The sequence below is a fragment of the Protopterus annectens genome, chromosome 7.part0 (genome assembly GCF_019279795.1).
Source record: "Protopterus annectens isolate FY-2018-M chromosome 7.part0, PAN1.0, whole genome shotgun sequence".
NCBI classification, from domain to species: domain Eukaryota; kingdom Metazoa; phylum Chordata; order Ceratodontiformes; family Protopteridae; genus Protopterus; species Protopterus annectens.
This window is the reverse complement of record NC_056739.1, coordinates 891,266,621-891,288,796: the sequence shown is the minus strand read 5'-3', so window position 1 is coordinate 891,288,796 and position 22,176 is coordinate 891,266,621. Positions and strand designations below refer to the sequence as shown.

Below are 22,176 nucleotides of genomic sequence, written 5' to 3'. Positions count from 1 at the left end.
GTTCACCAAGTGCAACCTCTGAGGCAAATGCTGTTGGTAATCTTACTGCCTTGGTGCAGGAGCTACTCAATAGAGTTGATACCTTAACACAATGGATGGATGATAGGAACATTATCGGTGGTCAAAGACCAACTGGGTCAGCAACTAACCGCCCAGGTTTAAGTGGTCAGCCCCTCATGTTCTCCAAGGTATCAACTGCAACATTGAGAACAACTTAGAATGAGGAAAATTCAGCTAACTTTGATGGCAGAAACAGCTTGTTAGCTGCTGAACCAGGACAGGCATCGAATGCTATGAGAGCTGAGGCTATTCCCTCTATGGTAACTTATTTAGGAGATGCCTCATTTTTTAATAGTGTAATTAATCCTAGTGCGCCCATTGGAACTGATAATTCTGTTACCTCTATCACAACACATCTTAATGACTTTGAACAAAAACTCTATAAATGCCATCAATTACAGTTGGAGGTATCCTATTTTCATGAGTGCATCTCATAGGTTCATAGGTTCATAGGTAGGTACTAGGGTATTGGCCCTGGGGCCTATACAAGCCCAGGCAAAAAGGTACCCTGGCTTTTGCCAAAAAGGTACCCTGGCTTTTGCCACCCAAGAAAATTATTTTCTTGTGCCACTGTCGAGCAGAGCCACAGAGGTGATCCCCGGGGTGAATTTCCTATTTCCCATCCAATCATCAAGATTTTTATTGAAGAGTGCTAATGAGGAGCTTTGTTTGATATAGATAGGTAGTTTATTCCAGAGTATGGGAAGTCTCTGGGACAGGAATCTATCCCGCTGGCATGTTCTGTTTATTGTGGTGACAAGGTTTAGATCCCTAGAGCGTGTAGCTCGTAGGGATTGGAATTTCTTTAAGTGGAGCATGTCCAACAGCTCTGGGTTTGACAAAGCTTTGTATGTTAGGCAGAGATCACCTCTGAGTAGGCGATATGCGATGGAGTAAAGTTGGAGTTTTTTGAGACTGTCTGCGTAGGGCATCTGTTTGAGGCCGGTAATCCTCTTTGTGAGGTATTTCTGCGGCCTTTCCAGTTGTTGTAGATGTCTTGTGAGGTACATACCAAAAGGGGCGCTGTACTCTATAATGGGTCTAATGAGTGATGAGTAGAGGGGAACAATGACCTCTTTTTTTCTGGATGAGAAACCTTTTGTGATGAGGTGTGCCAAGTAGAAGGATTTCCTGACTACTGTGGCGATGTGATTATCAAAGGAGAGATTACTGTCCACCTGTGTCCCAAGGTCTCTTATCACACTTTCGGTGTTAAGTATACTACCACCTATGTTGTAGTTCATGGGTACAGAGTTTTTACCAAAGGGGATGACAATGCACTTTTTGGCATTGAGCTTGAGGCCATGGCTTTGACACCAGGCATCTGTTTCTAAAAAGATTGTGCCCAAAGGGTTATGCCAAAGGCGCTATCCAGTAGGGCTGGTAAAGAATTCTGTGTTCCATGAGGAACTGATCACTTTATTTGATCAGTAAGGTGTAGAATTTCGAAAAAATGCTCATTAAATATTATACCTTGGAAATTGAGTCGCTCAAGTCTGAGCTTGAAATGTTTGAGCATACTATCACTAGGGACACGGACCTTGCAAGGTACAGATTCGATTATGGCAGGATTTTCTCAAGTATAGATTCCAGTCTGGCAGAAGCCATTGAGACTAAAAAGAAGAAAATTGTAAGAGACATTAATGATTATTCAAAGGGTATGGCTTATCCCCCGCCCCTGGAAACCTCTAAACCTATGGTGAATGCTCATGATTCATTTGAGCAATGCCCACTCAATGACGTGGACAATTTGAATTCTGCTGCCAGAATAAAGATTGTTGAACCGGACATACAAACACCTTCAGTACGGCGCAGCGAGCAGATTAGGAATAATCAGCAGCAAACTAATAACCACCAACAAAGAGAGGCTGCAAATAACAACAACAATGTGAATAGGAATAATCAACAGGGTTTTCAGAAGCGTCGGGGGAACCAACACAATCAATGGCTGAAGAGCAGGAACAAGGGACACCAGAGGAGATGTCAGAATCGGTGAAGGAGATGAATCAGGACAATTTAAAAATTCTTGTAAGTCCGGAAGGAGATTTTAAAATCTTTAATTTTACTTCTCTTGGCTTTAATAATGACATGGTAAATGTGTTTGCCAAGGGGCTCTCTTTTGTACCTGACAGAAGGGCCGATTTAGTCAAAACTGTCATTGATTTGAAATTATTTGTATGCAAAGTTAACTTGACATGTCTTATGGGTGTTAATTCTTCACTCACTAATAACTTGAGTGCCTAGCTTATTTAACCCTCCCCTTCAAGAGTCTTTGGCTATCTTTGAAAAAGTTTGTGAGATGGACTGAGCTATGTTATCCAACAATTCGAACAGCATGAATGTTAAAAAGAATATTTTTTCTGACGAGTTAAATTTCATTAACTTGTTAAATTTATGTAACATCAGAGTCATGAAACCTGACAAGGGCGAAGGTCTGGTCTTTATGGACCAAACAGAATATATAAATCGAATGGAAGTTTATTTAAACAGTGATGTTTACGAGCATGTCAGCCTTAATGAAGTTAATGGCGCTTATAGGAGGATTAACAGCATTGTTAATGATTTATTTCTAGAAGGGAGCATAGACACTGACACACTTCAGTATTTCAACGCTTTTTGGTTTTCCTAAAATCCACAAGGACTTGAATAACCCCCCATTCAGACCCATAGTGGATGGGAGAGGGTCTATTACGTATGCAAGTGCTAATTTGTGGACAATAAGTTAAAACCTTATATAAAAACTGAACCACAAATCCACAACTTAGAATTTAATGAGAATTTTATCTTCCTCACGGTAGATATTAAAGATTTCTACACAGTGATACCACAACAGTTAGGTATTGAGTGGGTTAGAGAATTTTTGCTCATGAAAGGGACGGATGGTGGAGAAATTTATGTCATCAAAACCCTTCGAAACATAGTCTTGTCTAACAATTTCCTATGGTTTAATGGGCAATTTTTTTCTTCAGAAAACAGGTTCACCCTGTGGCAGCAGTTTCGCCAACTGCGTGATGGCCTATTGGGAGAGAGTTTTTTTGTTTAACAACACAATGTTCAAAGATTACGTGGTTTGGTATACAAAATGCCAGGATGACATGTGCTTCATTTGGAAAGGTGAGGCTACCTGTATAGAGTCCTTTATTGCAGATATCACCACTTTAACAGAGTTTCTGGAATTTACATTCCAAGTGGGCATAGATTCCATTAAATTTTTGGACGTATATCTGTTTAAAGATAGGGCGACTAGTATATATGCGACCACTATCTATCGTAAACCCACTTACTCAAATGCTTTTTTACATTTTTCAAGCAGCCATCCTTACCATCAAAAGAAGGCGGTTGTCAAGGGACAGCTAGTTAGGGCTGCTAGTATGGTTGGTTTCGAGTGATAATGATTACAAGATAGAATGCGATTTGTTAAAATCTATCTTCCTCAAGAGAGGGTACCCACTAAGTTTTCTTGAACAAATCTTCCATGAGGTAAATACTAAAAGGCTGTCAGGGTATTTTAGACCTATTGTACACAAAGGCTATGAAGCAATACATAATGCATCTTTTCAACAGCCAATTCAAAAAAGGGCAAACCCAACACTTGATACAGGCACAAGACTTCTTGTTACCTATTCTACAGATTCCAAAAACATTAGGGACATTCTTCTTAAGAATTGGACCATCATTTTGGAAGACAATGGTCTTAATAAAATATTGGTAGCAGCACCACGATTTATGTATAGGAGGGGACCCAATATGAAATGCCTGTTAGAGAAACAGAGAAATATATGTAAGGGTAGTTTTGGTATGGCAAAATGTGGTAGTTGCCCTCAGTGTAAATTTATTAAGACGGGCAATAAACTTTGTATTAGGGATGGAACATACAATATAGAAGGCAAATTTAACTGTGACACCAAAGGGGTAGTCTATGTAGCCTAATGCGAGGGGTGCACATCATACTACATTGGCAAAACCGAAAGAAAAATAAAACAAAGGATAGACGAACACCAGCACAGCATACACAAACAGATTACTACAAATGCATTGGCAAAACACATTTTAGATTACCCCACTCACAAGTTTGTGTTTGCAGTAATACAACAGTTAGAACATAATATACGAGCAGGTCCATGGGAACTTAAACTTGAGGAATGTGAGCTTATGTGGCAAGTTCGCACATTGGCCCACATATCTCCTGGGCTTAACGAATATGTATCAATCAAATGCCTTTTAAAGCTTAAAGCACTTGCTAAGTAGTGCCTATAGCTTGTGCACCAGCACTTCAGTTTTTCTAACTAAGTATATTTTGTATGCCTTTCTACAGTAAGTGTCACACTGGCCTTTGTTTGCCTACCTACCATCAGTGTCATATTTACCATAAAGTTGCATTTATATATACTTGTCTACTGGACCATGTTTTTTGGTCTTTTATTCACACACACACACACACACACACACACACACACACACACACACACACACACACACACACATATATATATTCATGCACATAAGCTGCATTTTTAAATGTAGGAATAATTAAGTAAAAATCATTCAAGTTTTAATTTTTACTATATAATTACCCACACTTGTATCAACTATGTGTTTTGCTCCCCTAGTATTTTAGCTGAAAGGGTATTATACCTTGTTAATTTTTAATCTTTAACGTATATATTTTTTATAAGCATGTATTTATGTATCAATTTCTGATATGTTTTGTATATTGTTTTAAGTATACATATTGTAAATGGAGAAGATATATTGTATTAGTTGAATTGTTTACTGATGCCACAATGGAGTTAGATGTTTTTATAACCCTACATTTACTGATGGTTAATTTGTGATTGGTTTAATTGCATCCACTTGTAAGTATATAAAGTGGTTAACTGTCTTTTCTTTTGTCTGATGAAGTTGGAGCATTGTCTCTGAAGAAAGCGCTCACAATAAATAGTGTGGTTTGGAGTACTTATAGCCTGCTTGCTTTTTTGTTATTTTACCAGTCTGCTACCAAAAGAAGACTCCCACGACCATCAAGTTTTCTTATTTGTTGCAGCTTCTCAGTTTGCATGGTTGCCTTTTGAAAGCCTGAGGATGATGAAGCCACCCTGCAAAAATTCTTTAATGGTATAATGGCCAATTGTGAAATTCAATCATTTTTGAAGTGTCTGGACTGTCAGTAACAGGTTCTATACTTTTGAAAGGCAGCTCAGGTAAACAGCTGATACCAACCTGAGATCAATATATACATGAAAACCTCTGTCAAAGTGCTGTCAGCTGCACTCTGCGGTAAAACCTTTCTTGTAAATAACATGCTTCTCCATACCGAGTTTTCCATCACTGCAGCAAATTGCCTCCCTCATTAAGTAGCTTATATGCACATACATTCATGCATAGGTAAATGTACAGACACACACACACACACACACACACACACACACACACACACACACACACACACACACACACATATACACAGTCACACAAGCACACACACCCTACATGTTTCACTAGTGATTAATACTTTACTTAAGTACTTATCTTCTTAATACTATTCAAGATGGTAGTGCCCAGTGTGGCTGCGGCTGCTCCAACTTGTCAGGAAAATGTGCAGTATGTGTTTAATTTTATGTCTAAATTAAAGGAAGTAACAGGATCGGATGAAAATACAAATATGAAGCTACATTCTAGCAGAGATCCCCTGCTAGAACTTCGACTGTTAAGCTACCTGTGTGAAAGGCTTGCTGAGTTACTCTCTGCGGGGCCCGTGAGGCCTACAATATACCATGAATTTTGCAAGTTAAGAATCATGCTCAAACATGGCCCAAAGTGTTATCTGCAAGCAGAGTCAACTTTTACCAGTTACAGAAGGAGGAGAAGACGAAAGAGATGTGTAAGATCATTAAAACACAGATCCTAGGCTGGAATCACTGCCAGATTAAAAGCTTAAACACTACAGGCCTGTGCTTCCATCTATTTTACTGGCAAACATTTGCTCCTTAGAAAACAAAATGGACTACCTACGACTACAGCTGACTACTGAAAACAAGGTGAGAAACTGTTGTGTGCTTATCTTCACAGACACATGGTTAAATTCCAGCATTAATGATAGTGCAGTTTATGTGGAAGGGCTATCATTACTTCGAGCAGACAGATCCCAGACTCATGGTGGGAAATCTCATGGAGGAGGAGTCTGTATTTACATCAACGAGATGGTCTTCACTCACTGCTCTGAAAATATAAAGTATATGTCGCTAAAATGCAGATCATTCTACTTGCCCAGGGAATTTAATGGGGTTAGAATCACAGCTGAATACATTCCTCCCAGTACTAATATAAATGAAGCGCTGGCAACATTATACCAGCTGATCAGTGAATTGCAAAACCAGAATCAGGACCATGTTCACATAACAGCGGGAGACTTCGATCAGGCCAATCTGAAGTCAGTTCTACCACATTACTATCAGCATGTGGAATTTGCAACTAGGGGTGAGAACATATTGAATAAGGTCTGCGCCAACGTGAAACAAGCATTTAAGGCAGTGCCATACCCACACCTGAGGAAACTCAGACCATTTCTCTATATAAAGCTAGTTCCAGCTGTGACAAAGGGAAATACTGCCAGCCCAGCTATCTGGAATTTTGTAAATAATTATTTGTGATTTATGAATATTGATATGATTTATACAGAAGTGTGTGTAAAGTACTGAGCTAAAATGTAATCACAGCATGTTTCATTGGAATATAACAGGAATGTACCTGCACTACTGTGACTGTTTAGATGTATATCTTTAATGAAAACTGGAATACAGGAGGTTAACTTGAAAAAAATTCAGAGAAAAGAGTTGCAATTAAATAGTTTTATAACCATGTAATAAAAGAGATGTTATCTCTCAGTTTTAGTTCAGTAGCAGACACAATGTCTAGAGCAAGAAGTTTTTTGTATTGTCTTGAAAGAGAAGTAAATGCTAGGTTTAAGCTGTAGAAGTGTTTTATTGTTTTATGACTTCCATGATCTGCAAACATATGACAGCTAAGTATTTTTCACAGGGAGATGCTAAAATTCTGTTGGTTTCTGACAAAGGGGGTTTAGCTTGGGAACCGAAGTCAGGTGACAAAAAGTGATGTCATCTAAGCTAACCCAGCAGTAATATTTGATATTAATTTAAGAATTCTCTCAGAGAGAGACTGTGCATTTTGTACTTTGTCTTTGACCTAACAACATCAGCTGGAAACATCCACTCACCTCTGCACTTGCCTTGCTGTAAGAAAGTTTTTAGGGAATAGTAACTCTTTTAGATTTAGATAGGAATGCAGTAAAGTTTAGCTTAGATGTTTTCTTTATTTATTTGAAACTGTTCTTCAATGTTATTTTAAATATTTCCTGTGATTTTGAACTCTGATGTAACTGATTACTTACTGAGTATCGTCTTATTTTATTATTTATTACTAAATAAATTTAAACTTTTCAATTGTTGCTGGTCTGTTTAGAGTCATATTTAAGCTCTTAGCATACTTGCATATCTATTTGGTGGCACTGTACAGGGTAGGCCACTCCTGAATAGCCTTGCTCTTGGTCAGACTACCATTTGCATTAATAGTAACATTACACAGTAGGACTGGACACCCTTTGCTAAGGGCCTTAAATCTGCTGATAAGAGTTGGCTGGTGGCAGTGAAAACTACCTTATAGTCTGGGTAGAAGGGGTCACTGCTAGTAAACCTATGCCAGCCTTTCCCAAGTGTGTGTGTGTGTGTGTGTGTGTGTGTGTGTGTGTGTGTGTGTGTTTGTATATAAATCAAATCTGAAGGAGTGTGTCTGTCAGCTACTTGGGCAGTGACACGAAGCACTGGTTGGACAGAATGGGTACTGGAGATCTTGGTTTGGCCACTCAGCTGAGATCTCAACCCTATAGCTGTGCCAGTGGGGAGTCTTATTGGGGATCTGGAGAAAGAGAGAGAACCAATCACAGACTGACTGTGATTTCTGTGTGCTCTTAAGGGAGACTGAACTTTACTGTGTGTGTACTTGTCATCCTCCCAGTGTGTACGTTCCCCACTATTGCCACCGGTGAGTACTAAGGTTCCTTAATTACTGGGCCAGTGCAGGGGCATCACATATTAATTAGTTTAACATCACAATGCCGAGGTGCACATCTGTGACTGCAAATGTGCGAAAGGCTATTTTCAAGGGTTCGTATTAGCAAACCAAAAGATGTCAAAGACAAAAAAGAGCGAATGCCAGTGTGCATTCACACTTTTGTGAGTTCGGCATTCTGAGTAGAGATCACATAACAGTGGGGGATTGGGACATGTACCTCTTCTTTCACTGTAGTGTGTCCTCAGAGTTAGTATATATAATTTGCGAGGGTGTGGGGGGCTTCCCACCTGCAAAACGTATGTTTAATGGTACCAGATGTCGAGGTAAGTTCAAAAAAATGTCAACAATATTTTTGATTCATTCCTGTGATTGTTCTCTAACATATATTTTGACTATGTTTTTCAAGCAAGTCATTACTCACACAAAACATTTTCAAAATTGTGAAGGTAAACCATCCACATCACATATTAATTAACTTGTAGTGGTGATCTACATATTAGGATTCAGTGGTGTGGATATTTAATTCCTGTAGCCTGTAAACAGTGGTCACTACGGAAGGTGTTTGTCTTCTTAATCAGCCAGACAGTGAATATTCAAAGTCTCATATCACAATTGTTTTATTTTTTTTTGTTAGCTGAGTTAGTCAGGGAGAGCAGGCAAGCATTTCAGCAGAGGAGTGTAGCAAGCTGACAAGGAGCCAGTTGGCTGTGATGTGCCAGGCTAAAGGACTGGTGCATGCCAACCTGACTAGGTAGAAATTATTGTAGCCTTGGGGACAGCTACAAAGCAGACCAACAATCAGGAGGGCAACCAGGCATGGCCTTGGAGATGTACCAGTCTCAGAAAATGGACAGTTCAACCTTTCCACAGAGGACTTAAAAATGTGGCTGGAGTTAAAGAGACTTAAACTGGATGCCAAGCGTTTGGAAATAGAAGTAGCAGAGAAACTATAATGTCTGGAAGCTGAGGTGAATGAGAGGCAGAGGAAACATGAAAAGGAGATACTGACTCTTCTCCAGGGTCTTGGATGTAATGGGGAAGGGAGTAACTGAACCCCAGAAGTAACACAGGTCAGTAAATTTCTTCAACAATTTACAGAGGGGGATAATTTAGATAGTTTCATTCATATGTTTGAAAGGGTATGTAAACAGTATAATGTTGACCAAGGGCTCTGGGTGTGGTTCGTTATTCCCTTACTCCATGGTAAAGCTGTAACTGCTATTTCTAAATTGTCTGATACTGATTGCTTAAATTATAATACTGTAAAAAACTGTCTTATAGAGTGCTTTAAGTTAATACCTGAAGCTTATAGGAAAGAAATTCTTGAGCACAGACGCAAGGCAGATGAAAGTGTGTGTGAATATATTGCTGAACTAAGCACTTATTTTCATAGGTGGGTGAGTGGATGTCAGGTCACCACTTGTGAAGGCCTGGCAGACCTTTTGGTGAGGGAACAAGCCATCAGCACTTTGCCTGAGGACATGAGAATCTGTTTAGCTGATAGACAATGCAATACTGCAGATGAGTTGGGAAAGAAGGGAGACCTATACCTAGCAAGCAGGGCATCACTGCACAGGAAAGGGACACCCATTGCTGCTCATTGGTCTAAGGGAACCCATGGTGGGCAGCCCAGACTGCCCCAACAGAGTCCGTCAGTAGCAGGGGAAGCCACTAGTCCAGGTACATGACCAGGACCAAGGGTTAAATGTTTTAAATGCAACCAATGGGGTCATGTAGCATACAGATGTCCACTGAGGCAAGGTGGGGAAAGAAAGATGGGAGAGCCAGTAAGTCGGAATGACAAAACACCAACAGTAAGTTATCTTGAGACAACAAAGCTATCAAACTACCCTAAGAAGTTATATCCTATCACAGTGGATGGGAAAGGGGCCACTGCTAAGGGAGACACAGCGTCTGACCTAACCATTGTTCATAGGTTCATACTAGGCTATCTGCCCTAGGGCATTTATAAGCCTAGCCAGAGTGTGTTTGGCTTTCACCACCCATTTTAAATTAATTTTGCTATGCCCTTTTTCGAGGTTAGTATACTGTGCCTCTGTCTAACAGTGACACAGAAGTGATACCCGGGGTAAACCTACGATCTCCCATCCACTCATCAAGATTCCTCTTAAAGAGAGTCAATGAGGGACTCTGCCTAACCTGGACTGGGATTTTTTTCCAGAGTGAAGGGAGCCTCTGGGTTATGAATAAGTCCCTCCAGCATGTCCTATTTATTTCAGCGCTGAGGTTCAAGTCTCTCGAGCGCGTAGCTCGATGGGATTTGGATTTTCTGAGGTGCAGCATGTCCATTAATTCCGGGTTGGACATGACTTTATACGTCAGGCACAGATCGCCTCTGAGCAAGTGGTATGCCACTGAGTAGAGCTGGAGTTTCTTTAACCGGGCAGTATATGGCATCTGTTTGAGCCCTTTGATCCTCTTGGTGAGGTACATTTGGGGTCTTTCCAGTTGCTGCAGGTGTCTGGTAAGGTACATCTAAAAAGGGGCATTGTACTCAATTATGGGACTGACGAGGGATGAGTAAAGAGGCACAATGACCTCCCCTGATCTAGATGTGAATCCCTTCATGATTAGGTGGGCTATATAAAATGTTCTTCTAACCACTTTGGCCACATGGTTGTCAAATGAGAGATTGCTATCAACTTGGGTCCCCAGGTCCCCAATTACTTATTCTGTACTTAATGGATTACCACCTATGTGGTAATTTGTGGGCACTTTGTTTTTGCCAAAGGGGATGACTATACACTTTCTGGCGTTTAGCTTGAGGCCATGGCTCTGGCACCAGTTGTCTGTTTCTATGAGGCCCTTTTGGAGGATGCTTGTGTCGGCTGGGGAGTCAATTATGGCGCCCAGTTTGCAGTCATCTGCGAACTTGGTCAGCCACAGTCCTTCCGTGTTTGGCCTGTACCTCCGAGAAATATATACCGAACAAGAGAGGTCCCAGGACTGAGCCTTGTGGGAAGCCACTTGTAACTGGTTTGGAGTCTGACATGGCTCCAGCAATTCTAACCATGTGGGTTCTGTCCTTGAGCCAGTTTGCAACCCATCTAGTGACATAGGGGTTTATATTTAAGCCGGTGAGCTTATCTATAATGCCCGAGTGGGGTATTGTATCAAAGGCTTTTGTGAGGTCCAGGTAGGCTGTGTGGACCACCTTCCCCTCGTCAATGGCCTTGGTGACTGTTTCAAAGAAATCGACCAGGTTTAAGAGGCAGGATCTGCCCTTAACAAAGCCGAACTGGGTAGGATCAAGTGTCTGTAGGTCCCCAATATCTTTATTTATGAGGTCCATGATGATCCTTTCCATAGCTTTGCAAACCAAGCTAGTCAGGCTTATGGGGCGATAGTTTCCAGGATCCGTTGAGGCACCACCTTTGTGGAGCGGGACCACTGTTGCTGTACGCCACTCTTTGGGTACATATCCTGTAGTAAGGCTGAAATTGAACAGTAGTTTTATGTTTGGGTTTAGCTCTTCTTGGAGTTCATGTAAGACGCAGCCCGGGACACCGTCTGGTCCCATTGATGCTGTGTTTTTTGCTTTGGAGGGGGTAGCTCTTACCTAAGCACCTGAGATGTCAGGGGGGCAGCACTCTGCTGGGATAGATATTTGCCCTTTTGGTGGGGGGGGAGTTTGCGCTGAACATGTCAGCTAGGATGTTGGCAATGTCTGTGGGTTTGGTGTATTTTTTGTCATTTTGGACTAATTCTGAGCATACCTGGGAATTCCTACCCAGGTTCCTAACATAAGTAAAGAAAGCCTTGTGATTATCCTTAGTGTCCTGTGCAATTTTTCTCTCGAAGCTGGCCTTAGACGATTTTATGAGTGCCCGTAGTTTTTTGCTAATACTGATCAGAGATGCCTTCCCTTTTTGGGATTTTGCTCTATCATGTAGTAGCGTCCTCCTTCTATTGTTTAGTTTGTTTATGGCTGGGGTCCACCAGACAGGACGTCTGCCTTTGGAGTATTGGGCCTTGGTTTTATTTGGGATTGCAAGATCCATGCATTCCTGAAGGTCTTCATAGAATGCGTTTATAAAGGATTCTGCAGTCTGGGCCGTATTTTCCACAGGCCCGGGGGCTTTGAAGGATTCCACCTCGGTTTCGAGGAGTGTGAAATTTGCTTTAGAGAAGTTTTTCACTGTGGTTTTCTGGGCAGGGGGTGGGGTCGGGATGTGAATATCCAGTGAGATTAGTTTATATTCTGATCTTACCAGTGAGGGATACACTTCTGGTCTGGAGCATAGAGTCCCCATGTTGGTGATGATCAGGTCCAGTATGTTTTCCCCTCTTGTGGGAGTGGTAACAAGTTGTTCCATAGCATTTGAGTTTATAAATTCTAGGAACCTTTGGGCTAGGGTGTTGGAGCTAGAGTAATGCTCCCAGTCTATGTTTGGGTAGTTGAAGTCGCCCAATATAATGGTGTTTGGAGATACCTTCATATTTTCCAGTGTTCTCAGGAAGGCCGAGTGGGGTTTCTGGGTTTGGGAGGGTGGTCTGTAGCAGGCTATAAACTGGAATGCAGTTTTACACACTGTTAGTTGCACATGGATAGTCTCTGATGCTTCGTGCTGTGCCACCAACCTGGAGGTCTGGGTATCTTTGACGAATATTGACACTCCCCCTCCTTTTGTGGTTTGGTCCAAGTTTTGGGGCCAAAAAGCATGGTATGAGGTATAACCTGGTAGTGCTGGGGTGCTCTCGGGAGCCTTGAACCAGGTTTCTGTTACTGCATAGATATCGATGTTCTCCATGCTAAGGAGAGTTTTGAGTGCGTGCATCTTGAGGTTTAGACTTCTGGCGTTGAGTAGCATTACTCTTAGTTTCTTATCCCTTGTGATACCTATGGAGGTGGGTTTGTCTTTTGAGCCTTGCCTAAAAAAGGCACTATGGGGGTAGCAAGAGCCTTTGCCAATATCCGAAAGCCCAGGGGTGACCGGTGCAAGCCGTCTCTAGCGAAGCATCGTGGCTTGTCAGGCATGTCATCCCAGGCTGACAGGCATTGGATCCCCTTTGAATGACACCAATACTTAAGCCAATTGTTGAAATTGATCATCTTGTCTTCATATTGTGGCATCATTCTTGGTGAGGGTAAGATGCTACTCAAGGTCAGGGTCATACCGGCCTGGGCTACATGCTCAGAGAGCTCCTCTATGTCTCTTTTCATGTAGTCCAGGGAGGTACGTCTCAGGTCATTCACACCAGCATGGACAATGACTGAGTCATATTTGTACTTGCCTTGGAGTGACCTGAGTGCTTGTGTTATGTGGCGGATCCTAGCGCCCGACAGGCAGCTCACCATGACCTTCTCCTTGTTCAGCCTGGTGAGCAGGACGTCAGTGTGCCTGATGATAGAGTCACCTATTACTAGTGTATCAAGTGTGTTGTTTAGCCTTAAGGGCTGTGACTGTTCGGCACACTGGCTTTGTGAGCTATGTGTTGCACGTGTTTTGTTTTGGGGTAGCAGTTGCTTGGGTGTCTGCTTTGGAGGTCTCTGCTGCTAAGGCAGATTTTTATTTAGAGCCTCCGAGTATGTTTCTGTGTGTTTATGTGTTTGGTTTGTAAAGCCTGCAATGGTTAAAAAGGAGCACTACTTGCTTGGGCAGTCTACTCCAGTCAGAGCTTTAGGAAGGACCCCATTCAAAATACCTCTAGCTAGGGTTCACCTTGACTGGGAGGGTGGAAAAAGAAGCAAGCAAGTAGATGTGTTTGAGGATATTTCTGCAGGGGTCCTGACAGTGAATGACTTTGATAATGTAGTACCATGTGTGCATGCAGATACATGCAATCAGGCTTGGAGACAAGCATGTGGGTCTGGTAGCCCAGGAGAGACCCAGACAGACCACAAACACTGGCAGCCAGTACTGGTGAGGGGGTTACTTCAGGGAGGGAGCTACCCAGTAGTATTGAGACTGAAGGTGAGCCACAGCTGCTTGTGGGTACTGATATTCCCTTGGACAGAGTGACTGCAAGGGCAGAGGTGAGTAGTAGTACCCAAGCTGACAGTGAAGCACCCCTGTCAGAGGATGCCAGACTTCCTGTGGAAGGGGAGCTGGGAAGGTTACAAAGAGAGAGTTGAGACAGGCTCAGCTGTCAGACCCTACATTGCAAGGCCTGAGGGAGGTAGCCAGTGAGGCACCTGATTCTCAAGGGGAAGGGGAATCTGTAAACTGGGACAAAGGGTTACTGTATAGAGAGTGGACCCCTGAGGGAGGGCTGGAGAGTGAGAGAATACAGCAGTTTGTAGTGCCCAGAGCCTATCAACTGGCACTTCTAGCCATAGCCCATAATGTTCCCTTTGCAGGTCATATGGACTTACAAGCATACCAAGAGACATATTATGCAGAACTTTTATTGGCCTGGGATTTCTGGCAATGTAACAGGGTACTGCAGGACCTGTGAGCAGTGCCAAAAGGTAGGCAAGGCAGGAGACAAGATGAAAATACTTTTGAAGCCTTTGCCTGTGATTGAGGAGACATTTCAGAGGGTAGCTATGGATATTGTGGGGCCTCTGAGTACCGCAAGTTCCACAGGGAAGAAGTATATCCTACTGGTAGTAGATTATGCTACTAGACACCCTGAGGCAGTGGCTCTGTCCTCCACTGAGGCAGAAAAGGTGGCAAATGCTCTGTTAGAGATTTTCAGCAGGGTAGGTTTTCCAAAAGAAATACTGACTGACAGAGGTGCCAATTTCATGTCAGACCTGCTGGCTTGTTTGTTGAAGCACTGTAGGTTGAAGCACCTAAAGACCACCCCTACCACCCCCAGACTAATGGCCTTGTTGAGAGGTTAAACTCTACACTCAAGATGATGCTACAGGCATTTGCAGACCAGTTTAAGAGGGAGTAGGACAAATATTTGCCCCATCTGTTATTTGCTTACAGGAGAGGTTCCCAGGAATGCACAGGTTTTTCACCCTTTGAGTTGCTCTATTGGCATAGAGTGAGGGAACCTCCAGATTTGATTCGTGATGAGTGGGAGGATAAGTGAGAATCCCACAAGGAGTCTGTTCTGGCATATGTCCTAAACCTGAGGACAAGGCTGAGGGAACTCATGGGCTTGGCCCATGAGATCCTGGGAGAAGCCCAACAGCAGAAAAAGGTCTGGTATGACAGGAATGTTCGAGCTAGAGAGTATGCTGTGGGGCAGCAGGTAATAGTTCTCATTCCCATCAGATACAATAAGCTGCAGGCAGCCTGGGAGAGACCCTTCAAGGTGGTAAGGAAGGTCAGTGATCTTAGCTACATGGTAGAACCACTAGGCAAGAGGCGGTGGCATAAACTGTATCATGTTAACATGATGAAACCTTACCATAATAGGGAGGCCCTCGTGCTGAGTATTTGCAGTGGATGGCAGAAGGAGTCCTAGGGGGATCTGGTGACTGATCTCCTCAGTGAGTCTCAGACTGACACTTCAGTGGAAGGGGTAGCAATGTCCCAACAGCTGTCCCCTACCCAGGTTCAAGAAATCTGAGCAGTGTTACAGGAATTTGGGGACATGTTCACTGGGAAACCAGGATGCACCCACCTTGTAAGGCACCATGTGGATACAGGACCCCAAAGGCCCTTATGGGGCCTGTTTAATATGAGAGAGTCAGACAGACTCTGAGGGAGGAGATACAGGAAATGTTGGAACTAGGGGGAATCCAGGAGTCCAGCAATCCCTGGACCTCCACAGTGCTGCTGGTACTACAGAAGGATGGCAGCACCAGGTTCTGTGTGGACTACAGGAAATTAAATAGTCACACAGAGTCCAGATGCTTACCCCCATGCCTAGGACAGATGAAGCCCTAGAGCAGCTGGGTGGTGCTAAGTACCTTAGCACTATCGATCTTACCAAGGGTTACCGGCAGGTGCCCTTGACTCTCAGTGCTAAAAAGAGGTCAGCCTTTGTGACTCCTTTTGGCTTGTATGAGTTCATGAAGATGCCCTTTGGGATGAAAAATGCCCCAGCGACTTTCCAGAGGCTGGAAGATCGTATCCTAGCAGGAGCAGGAGATTTTGCCTTTGCTTAACTAGATGATATTGCTATCTACAGCCCTTCCTGGCAAGAGCACCTTCAGGATATCAGGGAGGTGTTGGACAAACTACAGAGGGCATGGTTGACCATTAAGCTCAGTAAGTGTCAGGTGGGTATAGCAGAGGTCTCCTACCTAAGACACAGAGTGAGGAGCAGTAAGATCAGGCCAGAACCTGCCAAAGTGAAAGCCATTCAGGCATGGCCTGCCCCTGTTACCAAAAAGCAGGTGAGGGCATTCTTAGGGACATCAGGGTACTACAGAAAGTTTGTCCCCAATTATAGTACCATAGCTGCTCCTCTCACAGCCCTGACAAGGAAAAACAAGCCAGATAAGGTAGTGTGGACCCCAGCATGTGAGCGGCATTCCAGAAGCATAATGGAGCTTTGGGAGGACCTCCTGTGTTAGCCAGTCCAGAGTACAGCAAATATTTTGTTGTGCAGGTAGATGTTTCAAACCATGGGGTAGGGGCTGTACTCACATAGGTCTCCTCAGAGGGAGAAGAGCACCCAGTGGTATATCTCAGTCGTAGGATCCAACCCAGGGAGGAATGTTATGCAGCTATAAAAAAGGAATGTTTAGCCATAGTGTTGTCACTGCAGAAACTTCAGCCTTATCTGTATGGAAGGAAATTCACTGTAGTTACAGACCAAAATCCCTTAACATGGCTACATCAAGCCAGACAGCAAAATGCCAAGTTGCTAACATGCAGCATAGGGTTGCAAGCATATGATATGACAGTGCAGCATCACAGTGGGGTTAGCAATGCCAACACAGAGAAAATAGCTGAAATTAAACTGTTTCATAACCACTTAATAAAAGAGATGTTATCTCTCAGTTTCAGTGCAGTAGCAGACACAATGTCTAGAGCCAGAAGTTTTTTTGTATTGTCTTGAAAGAGAAGTAATTACTAGGTTTAAGATGTAGAACTATTTTATTGTTTTATGACTTCCAGGGTCTGCAAACATCTGACAGCTATGCATTTTTCACAGGGAGATGCTAAAATTCTGTTAGTTTCTGACAAAGGGGGTTTAGCTTGGGAACTGAAGCCAGGTGGCAAAAAGTGATGTCATCCAAGCTAACCCAGTAATATTTGATATTAATTTAACTCATTACAGCCGACGTCTCCCGGCATTTCTGCAGTTACCGCCTACTGCGCCTCTAGGAGTCAAATATTGCCTGTTCATATTTGCATTAATAATTTCAAAACCATGCTACATACAAGGTATCTGAATATTTTATCTTGAAGCATATATGATGGTAAACACAACTGTATTGTTATATGACCTCTACCATTGACTGTTTGTTAGAACTCTAAGGTAATAACTTCATTTTTAAAGGCTGAAGCCACACCCACTGGGAGTTAACGGTACACACTTTAAAGGGCTGTACTGGTGGGAATGAGTTAAGAACTCTCTCAGAGAGACAGATTGTGCACTTTGTATTTTGTCTTTGAACTAACAACATCAGCTGGAAATATCCACTCACCTCTGCAATTGCCTTGCTGTAAGTAAGTCTTTAGTGCATAGTAACTCTTTTAGATTCAGACAGGAATATAGTAAAGTGTAGCTTAGATGTTTTCTTTATTTATGTGAGATTGTCCTGAAATGTTTTAAATATTTCCAGTGATTTTGAACTCTGATGTAACTGATTACTTACTGAGTATTGTCTTGTACTTTTATTATTTATTATTAAATATATTTAAACCTTTTCAATTGTGGTTGGTCTGTTTAGAGACATATTTAAGCTCTTAGAGTACTTATATATCTATTTGGTGACACTGTACAGGCCACTCCTAAACAGCTTTGCTGTTGGTCAGACTACCATTTTTATTAATAGTGACAATACATAGTAGGACTGCTAAGGGACTTAAGGCAGTTGATAAGAGTTGGCTGGTGGCAGTGAAAACTACCTTACAGTCTGGGAAGAAGGGGGGCATAGCTAGAAAACCTGTGCCAGCCTTTCCCAGGTGTGTGTGTGTGTGTGTGTGTGTGTGTGTGTGTGTGTGTGTGTGTGTGTGTGTGTGTGTGTGTGTGTGTTTGCATATAAATAAAATCTCAAGGACTGTGTGTGTCAGCTACTTGGGTAGGGACATGAAGCACTGGTTGGACAGCGAGGGTACTAGAGATCTTGGTTTGGCCACTCAGCTGAGACCTCAACCCTACAGCTATGCCAGTGGGAGTCTTATTGGGGATATGGAGAAAGAGGGAGAAACCAGCCCCAGACTGTGATCTCTGTGTGCTCTTAAGGGAAATTGCACTTTACTGTGTGTGTACTTGTCATCCTCCCAGTGTGTACATTCCTCACTGTTGTCAGTGGTGAGGATTGAGGCTCCTTGATTACTGGGCCAGTGCAGGGGCATCACACCAGTGTATAGACCATTATTAACTAGAAGAAAGCCATCCAAGAAACCATTAAAGATATGGACAGAGGAAGCAGTTTTAGCACTCCCAAGATTATTTTGAAGACATACATTGGAACATGTTCAAAGAGGAGGCCACTGTAAACCAGCACATCAACCTAGGTGACTACACAGAGTCAGTGATGGGATATATATCAAAGTGTATGGATGATGTGACAGTCAATAAAAACATCACCATATGGGCCAACCAGAAACCCTAGCTTACAAGTAGGGTGTACAAGCTTCTGAAAGCATGCAATGTTGCTTTTATGTCGGGGGATAAGAAAGCTCTTAGGTTAGTCAGAGCAAATGTAAATAGGGGTGCAAGGGATGCCAAACATGCCTATAGACAGAAAATTCAGTCACTTCACAGACGTAAAAGACTCCAGGCATCTGTGGCAAAGAAATTCAATCCATAACAGACTACAGGCCCTCATCTTCTCAGTGCAATGACATCAATGAATTTCTCAACAAGCTCAACATATATTTTAGCTGGTTTGAGGAAAAGAACAACACTGCAGCAACAAAAGTCTCTACCAGCCAGGACAATGAAGTGCTCTGTCTCAACCCAGCTGATGTTCGCAGGACCTTATGCAGGGTAAACCAGAGGAAAGCGGCTGGACCTGACAACATTCTGGGGTGGGTACTCAGGGACGGTGGTTATCAACTGACAAATGTCCTCACTGACATCTTCAACACCTCTGAGTGAGGTCAACGTACCCAAACATTTTTAAAACACAACCATCACACCATTACCCAAGAAGTCTCCACCATCAAGCCTCAATGACTTCTGCCCCATAGCTCTCACCTCCACTGTAATGAAGTGCTTTGAAAGGCTGGTCAAAGACTGTATAACATCAAGACTTCCTGCAACTTTTGATCCAGTCCAATTTGCATACCAATTTAATCACTCCGTGGTAGACGCTATTTCATTGGCACTTCACTTATCTCTGGCCCACGTGGAAAACAAAAACTGCTAAGTGCATATGCTATTCATAGATTTCAGCTTTGCCTTTAACACAGTCATCCCCCAGCATCTGATAAAGAAACTGGTTCAACTGGGTATCAGCACCCCACTGTGCAGTTGGATACTAGACTTCCAAATAGATAGACCCCAGAGAGTATGTGTTGGCAAGAACACCTCGGAGAGCATCATTGTGAACACTGGGGTACCACAGGGTTTTGCCTTGAGCCCCTTGCTAATCACTTTGCTGACCCATGACTGCATCGCCAGCTACAGTCCGAATCCCATAATTAAGTTTGCAGATGATACAGCAGTTGTGGGTCGCATCAGCAAAGATGATGAAACAGCTTACTGAGAGGAGGTTAACCAACTGATTGTTTGGTGCAACAACAACAACCTGGTAATGAAGTGAACAAGACCAAAGAGAAAATTGTTGACTTCAGAAGGAACCATGGAGTGCACCCTCCATTCACAATCCACAGGGAAATAGTGGAGAGGGGAAAAACACCAAGTTCTTAGAATAACATATCGCGGAGAACTTGTCATGATCCATAAATACAAACTCCATTGTCAAGCAGGGGCAACAGCGTCTCCATTTTCTGTGAAGAACGAGAACAGCAAACCTTCCACCTCCTGTTTTCATAACCATATATAAATGCACTACAGAAAGCATGTTGTCAAACAGTCTTTCCATATGGTATGGAAACTGCTCTGCTTTGGATTGGAAAGGTCTCCAAAGGGTAGTGAAAGTGGCCAAGAAAAATTATTAGGACCACTCTTCCATCTACTTGTCTCGATGTCTCAGCAGAGCCCTAAAATAGTCAGGTACTTCACTCACCCAACCCATGGACTGTTTTCCTTCCTATCATCTGGCAAGTGCTATTGCAGTATGCGGTGCAAAACCACCAGATTCAGAAAGAGCTTCTTTCCACAGGCCATCAGACTACTCAACTCTACTAACAACACGCATGATGATGGCCATCAGGTGTAGCAGATATCTATGCTGATGAGAACTCATATTTTTGTTCAATAACTCAAATGCTACTCTCAGTTCATATTTTGGTCCAATAAACCAACCGATGCAAAACTAGCCTTCTTGTGCAATACTGATATCTGTTGGAATTCTATGCAATAAAGTACTGCTTAGGTTCATAAAATGTTTCGGGTGTTATGCCTGTAATGGTTTGCTGTGATGTAGTAATGTATGTTGTAATGCTTCTTGTAATGTTTTGCACACTGAATCTGGAGAAATGTATTTATTTATTTATTTACTTATTTATTGAATTTGTTAATTGGGAAAGTCCACTGGGCCTGAAAAGAGCCCATTTTCAGTGGAGGCCCAGGGAGAAAAGCTCCACAAAGATATATACAATTAGAGTGAAATCACTAAGAAAAACAAGATCGTACAATACAGTTACATTGCATGAGACTGGTACATGGCAGCAATGGTGTAAGAAGAAAATACAATAATTAACATACAAAAGTACAATCTCTGACCTATAAAAATCATATAGTACAATTATATTGCAAGACTTGTGTAACAGAGGCAACAGTGCTAGAATAAAGAAAAATAAAATCATTGATATGTACAAGTAAAGACAGACAATTTCTGAGAATATGTTTTTGAATGCTATTTACATTGATGCACAGGGTGGATTCAAGTACACAAGAAAGTGATAAATTCCAGGTGAGTAGCTGTGAGGAGATTAAGTAAAGAGTGAAAGATAAAGAGGGGTATAAGTGGGGAGGTTGGATAGGCCCGATGAAAGTGACAGGGAGAAGGATGGACATTAATGTGAAAGGTTAGAGGTATAGCACTGGGAGGTGAAGTCAAGAGTTGTGGTTGTGTGTTTGGGAACAGAGGCATAGCCATTTAGAAGAGAGATGCAGTTTGAGGGAGATTTTAAAGGCGGTCAAGCTGCTAATTGCTCTGAGTGATGGGGGAGATAATTCCATGCCTTAGATACATAGTAGGAATCCAACATTTGGCTGGCTGAGAGCTTGGGTTTCTCAATGGATAGTAGCATTTTATTTTCGGACCTTAGGAGCCAGTTTGGATGATACATGGGCAGAATGGAAGAAAGGGAAGGGCAAGATTCTGGGTGGCAGATAAGCTTATAGGCTGTGGTTAGTTGTAGGAATGTGAGACAGTGTTGGGATTCTAGCCGATAAAGTTGATGCAGAGCGGAACAATGATGGGTAAGACAGCTTGCATTTGTAGCAAATTTGGCAACTTTCTTATAACAAGAGTCTAGTTTTGCTTGCAAGGAGGACTGTAGTTTTGTGAGGATAGGAGCATCATAGAGAAGTCTAGGAAGCAGGAAGGAAGAGGCTAGAGCCTTTTTAGCAGAGAAACTGAGAAAATAGTTGTGCCTGTACAGGGCACCTAGTTTTTGATGTTTTTTCTGATGTTACTGCAAATGTGCAGGTCGAATGTTAACTTGTCATCAATGATGACAACTAGTAATTTGGTGCTGGGGACAACTTCAATAATGCTGTTATTTTGGGATTGAATGGAGAATAGTGACTTGTCCACAGAGCTGGATTTAGTGGGGGTAAATATTAAAAGTTTTGTTTTATTGGGGCTAAGAGCGAGATGGTTGTGGGACATCCAGGTCTCTGTGGAAG

The 22,176-nt window shown here is 42.5% G+C and overlaps 2 protein-coding genes across 4 annotated transcripts in view; one reads left to right on the top strand and one right to left on the bottom strand.

Annotated features, from left to right (window-relative positions):
* PCBP4 (poly(rC) binding protein 4) overlaps positions 1-22,176 on the bottom strand; it is a 1,043,920-nt gene that overhangs the window by 935,971 nt on the left and 85,773 nt on the right. The window lies entirely within an intron of this gene.
* LOC122806113 (putative uncharacterized protein DDB_G0292438) lies at positions 1,514-2,056 on the top strand. The gene has a single exon (XM_044076351.1). The coding sequence runs from the start codon at positions 1,514-1,516 to the stop codon at positions 2,054-2,056; it is 543 nt and encodes a 180-aa protein (XP_043932286.1).